We start from the raw sequence: 5,368 nt of genomic DNA on the forward strand, positions 1-5,368 counted from the left end.
AGGGTTTTGACAGAGAGAGAGTACCCACAAAAAAAAACTATACACACAATCAAAATAAACAATCATGGAGATCAAAGATATGAAAAACAATCAAAATAGTACACAAATTAAACTATTACAAACAATCATGGAGATCAAAGAAGAAGAAAAACATACCTGGAAAAAAACGTTTTCCTCTTCTTTCTCATATGGTTTTCTACGCACCAAACTCCTTCCCAAATCTCTATTCTTTTGAGAGCTTTGTTGTGAGACCAAAATACACTAAAAACTCCTTCGAACTCCCCAAAGCAACCAACTCCCTAGTATTGTAGGGTTTTATGACTAACAGGGAGTTCAAGAGAGCTTTTTTTAAACTCCCCAACGACTAACAGGTGTTTTCTAGAGAGTTTAGGAGACTCCTCTAAACTCCCCACGACTAACGGAGATTTGGAGAGATTCCCTCAAACTCCCTCAGGACTAACAGGAGAAAACCTAAATACATTAAAATCTTTCGAACTCTCCCACAACTAACCCTTGGTAGGCATTTGCCTAAACAAAAACGACATTTAGTCATCTTGAAGCAACAAGAAATGAACTAAAGTGGCAAAAAATAGTTAATTAGGTGAGTGGTTAAGCTGTATGAATCATAATGCTTCGCTGTCAGCCGTCCTTAACTAGGGTTACAACTAACTACGGTTAAGATCCAAATCTTAATTCTTCTTTTCTCAAACACTATATAAAAGCCAAACAAAGATTTCTCAGGAAACCCAAGGAAAAAAGAAGAAGAGCGTCTTAATAAACGCTCATCTTTCTTCTAGTTTTCTTCTTCGATCTTCTTCATTTTTGTTCAATTTTTGTTTGATAATCATCGAAAATGAGAGAGTGCATTTCAATTCACATTGGTCAAGCTGGTATTCAAGTTGGAAATGCGTGCTGGGAACTTTACTGCCTCGAGCATGGCATCCAGGTATCAATCTGGATCTGTATTACGATTTGTGTTTTTTGTTATCTCGATTCATTTGATTTTGATTAGATCTGTGTTTTGACTTGTGAAGATATAAGAGATCGATTGTTTCGTTGCGTTATTGAGATTTTCGTTGGATTAGTGATATTGGTTGTTAGATCCGTAAGAAAAATTATGTAGTTCGTCATATTTTTGTGTTGATTTGGTTTGTGTTAATGGGAATTGCGGTAATACAATTCACCTTTGTAGATCCTGCTCTTTTTTGATATTCATATGATAGATCTATTAATACGAGATAGCCTAAACAATATGTTGTAGTTTAATTACTTGCATTGATAGAATTCTTTTGAAATGAATTATTAGCTGCTGTTTATTTAGATCCATGCGTTTATGATTTGAAAATTGAGAAGTTTCTTTCTTAATTTACCTACTGTAGCTGAATTTTTCTTGTTAATTGTTAGAATGCTTTCTCGTACAATCTCTATAATTTCTATAATTTGTTCCCTGTGATGTGGATTGGAGGTTTGATCTGTTGAGATGGGATCTGACTGGTTTTGGTTCACATGATTTTTTAGCATAATATTTTGTCACTTTTTTCTTGGGGACAGCAACATTTTTTCCCTTTGAAGATCATTTGTATGATACACTTCCTTCTCTTTTTTTTTTTTTTTTTTGAAACAAGACTATTTAGATCTACACATGTTAGGTTAATCTGGTTTGTCTGAATTTAGTTTTACGTTGTCTGCTGCCTTAAGCAGTTAAGCTTATTACTTAATGAACTCTTGGTTTTCTTGTTGCAGCCTGATGGCCAAATGCCCAGTGACAAGACTGTTGGCGGAGGAGATGATGCATTCAACACCTTCTTCAGTGAAACTGGTGCTGGAAAGCATGTCCCTCGTGCAATTTTTGTAGATCTTGAACCCACTGTCATTGATGAAGTAAGAACTGGAACATACCGTCAACTCTTCCACCCTGAGCAACTCATCAGCGGCAAAGAAGATGCTGCCAACAACTTTGCCCGTGGACACTACACAAGTAATTGAAACCTCTTATTTGTATCTCTTAAGTATCCTATTATGTATTGGTGTGGTATTAATAGCTTTTGGTTTTAATTTCAGTTGGCAAAGAGATTGTTGATCTCTGCTTGGATCGTATTCGTAAGCTTGCTGACAACTGTACCGGTCTGCAAGGTTTCCTAGTCTTTAATGCAGTTGGTGGAGGTACTGGTTCCGGATTGGGGTCACTTCTTTTGGAACGTCTTTCAGTTGATTATGGAAAGAAGTCAAAGCTTGGTTTCACTGTGTACCCATCACCCCAGGTCTCCACCTCTGTTGTTGAGCCTTACAACAGTGTCCTCTCAACCCACTCTCTCCTCGAGCACACTGATGTTGCTGTGCTCCTCGACAATGAGGCTATCTATGATATCTGCAGGCGCTCGCTTGACATTGAACGCCCTACCTACACCAACCTTAACCGTCTTGTATCTCAGGTATAACACATGACTGCATTTGATTTGATATCATGGCTAATACCGTGCAACACATTTAGTACCTAGTCTAACACATACTTCCACGTTGTTTCATAGTCATTCACCTACTAATGTTCCCAACCTGACATAACTGCTAATGTTTTCAAAAATGAATAAAGAATACAACCACACTTATATTTGTTGGTTGTAAATTTCTTAACATTGATATGGAGCTTGTTCATCTGTCATTTACCCTCCTTTAAAGATTGTGGAAGTTCTTCAGTTGGCGTGAAGATCTCCCTTGTGTATATGCTGCTAACACTTGAAAAGTCATTTGCTGTTTTTAAGTTCTCACATGTTCATTGTTCGGCGTTGAATAGAGAATTTAACATTGATATGGAGCTTATTCATCTGCCATTTTGAGATTGTGAATATTTTTCAGCTGATGTGAAGATCTCTCTTGTGTATAGGCTGCTAACACATGAAAAGTCATTTGCTGTTGAGTTTGAAGTTCTGACATGTTCATTGTATGGTGTTTCAGGTGATTTCATCCCTCACAGCCTCATTGAGGTTTGATGGTGCCTTGAATGTTGATGTGACTGAGTTCCAGACCAATTTGGTCCCATATCCTAGAATCCACTTCATGCTTTCATCCTATGCCCCAGTCATCTCAGCTGAGAAGGCCTACCATGAGCAGCTTTCAGTTGCTGAAATCACTAACAGTGCCTTTGAGCCTTCATCTATGATGGCCAAGTGTGATCCTCGCCATGGAAAATACATGGCTTGTTGTCTGATGTACCGTGGTGATGTTGTTCCCAAGGACGTTAATGCAGCTGTTGCCACCATCAAGACTAAGAGAACTATCCAGTTTGTTGATTGGTGCCCAACTGGTTTCAAGTGTGGTATCAACTACCAGCCACCTACTGTTGTACCAGGTGGTGACCTTGCCAAGGTCCAGAGAGCTGTTTGCATGATCTCCAACTCCACCAGTGTTGCGGAGGTCTTCTCTCGCATTGACCACAAATTTGATCTTATGTATGCCAAACGTGCCTTTGTTCACTGGTATGTCGGTGAGGGTATGGAAGAAGGAGAATTCTCTGAAGCTCGTGAGGATCTTGCTGCTCTTGAGAAGGATTACGAGGAGGTTGGTGCCGAGTCTGCTGAGGGAGACGATGGAGATGATGGAGATGAGTACTGAGCTTTAGAAGAAGTTATAATGATTTACAACAAGCCTGTACTAGTTCTTTGCTGTTTTCTGTTCCTGTTTGATGGTGATGAAAGACTTGTATGTTTCTAAGTTTCCTTAATAATCATGGTTATGTGGTGTGGATTATTGGTATTTGGATGTAGTTTACTAGGAAAGTTTCTGGAAATGATGAATGGCTTTTGGCAACTTGCATTCAGCCTACTCTGAAAAACTAACTTTAAGATGCCCAGGCATTAGAGTGTGAGTGTGTAGCGGTAACTTCAATAGGTGTTATTGTTGTGCTGTGGCAAGATTAGTTGTATACAGTATGCTAACATAACAATTGTTGTGTTGTGGCAAAGATTGGTTGTATTTGTATGCTACTAATACAGCAACACAACCACGAGGGTAACAGGGAGTTGTTACCGCAGCCTCTTTACCAGATGCCACGATAACAGACCGAGTTACAATTCGGATTACGATTTTTGCACTGCTGGGATCACTTTTTTATCTCCCTTTGACAAAAATCTAAGGAAAAAAACGTATGCAAAAATACGCCCAGGCTCGATCCCATATCAGTTGTACCCCATGCCATGTGAATTTGTATCACCTCTTCCTTTTGATAACTAGAATCGTCATGTGAATGTTTCGTATTACTACTTGTGTCAGATGTGAATTTGTTCGAGCACACTTTTTGATAACTAGAACTAGAATTAAGATGTTAAGTGCTATTTTGAACTCCAGTTAATCTTCCGTTCCAAAAAAGAAAAAAGAAAGCCTCCAGTTAATCTGAACAGCCATAGCCTTCACAGACTCTCTCTCTCTCCATCAAGAAGGATACATCAATGTTGTGTAACTGTTGTTGCTGCTGCGGCGCTGGTACACCAAGGTCTCGATCCCACTCCTTATTTGTGGAAGCACACCATCAGAACAACCCAGACAGCGGGAGCCATATTCCTTGAGTGTGTTAGATTAAGTTTAGATCATTTGCTTGACTGGCAGGTCTATTGCCTTTACTTACAAGAAATCTTCAGGCTGACTAACTTATCGATGTGGCAAGTACTACCTCGTGTTTTTGCTACTCCAAAGTAACCCTTCTTCATTCTCGCTGATCAAGAGTCTATAGCATAATGACCTCGCGCACCACAGCTTCTCCCCATGTTGCCTTGTACTACTCTGTCATTGTATACTTGTTCCTTGTATAAAGACGATTTTCTTCGTCTTGATACCTTCGCATGTGTTTGCTTAAGTTCTGGAATTATAGAAATCTCTAATAGGTTATGTAGTCCCAGTGAAATAATTCTTTTTCTCAAACTTGCCTCACAGCCCCAATAATCATTATCTAGGATCAAACAATTGAAATTTCACTACATATATTATTTCATTTTCTCAAACAAATACCAAACATCCCTTGTTTCATTTGTTTGTGTGAAGGATAATAGTCTCACCACTATCACATTGCCGCCATTCTCTTAACTAACACTAAAAAAATATAACATGGAACGACCACTCCACTCGTTGACATTCATTTTGATTTGGATGCTCAGACACTTCAACAGTTTGTTTAGCGTCCAAGTACCTTCGCCGATCAGGTTGGCCGTGGCAAGAAAATATGTCCGGCATTGCATCAAAAGACGTCATACCTGTACATACTTACACACGGGACTCTCGTGCTACACACAGCCTTCCCGATTGCGATATGGAGAAGGGATTCCTGTGAAGTAGAAATTTCACATTTGACCCATTAGAATAAACACTTCGTCTGTGAATT

General features: G+C 39.1%; 1 protein-coding gene across 1 annotated transcript; it reads left to right on the forward strand.

Annotated features, from left to right (window-relative positions):
• The first annotated feature begins 728 nt into the window (after nt 1-728).
• On the forward strand, nt 729-3,804 carry LOC113331774 (tubulin alpha-2 chain). Its single transcript, XM_026578415.1, has 4 exons — nt 729-946; nt 1,744-1,978; nt 2,062-2,432; nt 2,953-3,804. Exons 1-4 carry the CDS (start codon nt 854-856, stop codon nt 3,607-3,609), a joined length of 1,356 nt encoding a protein of 451 aa, XP_026434200.1. The 5' UTR covers nt 729-853; the 3' UTR covers nt 3,610-3,804.
• The last annotated feature ends 1,564 nt before the right edge of the window (nt 3,805-5,368 follow it).

The sequence above is a fragment of the Papaver somniferum genome, unplaced genomic scaffold, assembly GCF_003573695.1.
Source record: "Papaver somniferum cultivar HN1 unplaced genomic scaffold, ASM357369v1 unplaced-scaffold_128, whole genome shotgun sequence".
Lineage (NCBI taxonomy): Eukaryota > Viridiplantae > Streptophyta > Magnoliopsida > Ranunculales > Papaveraceae > Papaver > Papaver somniferum.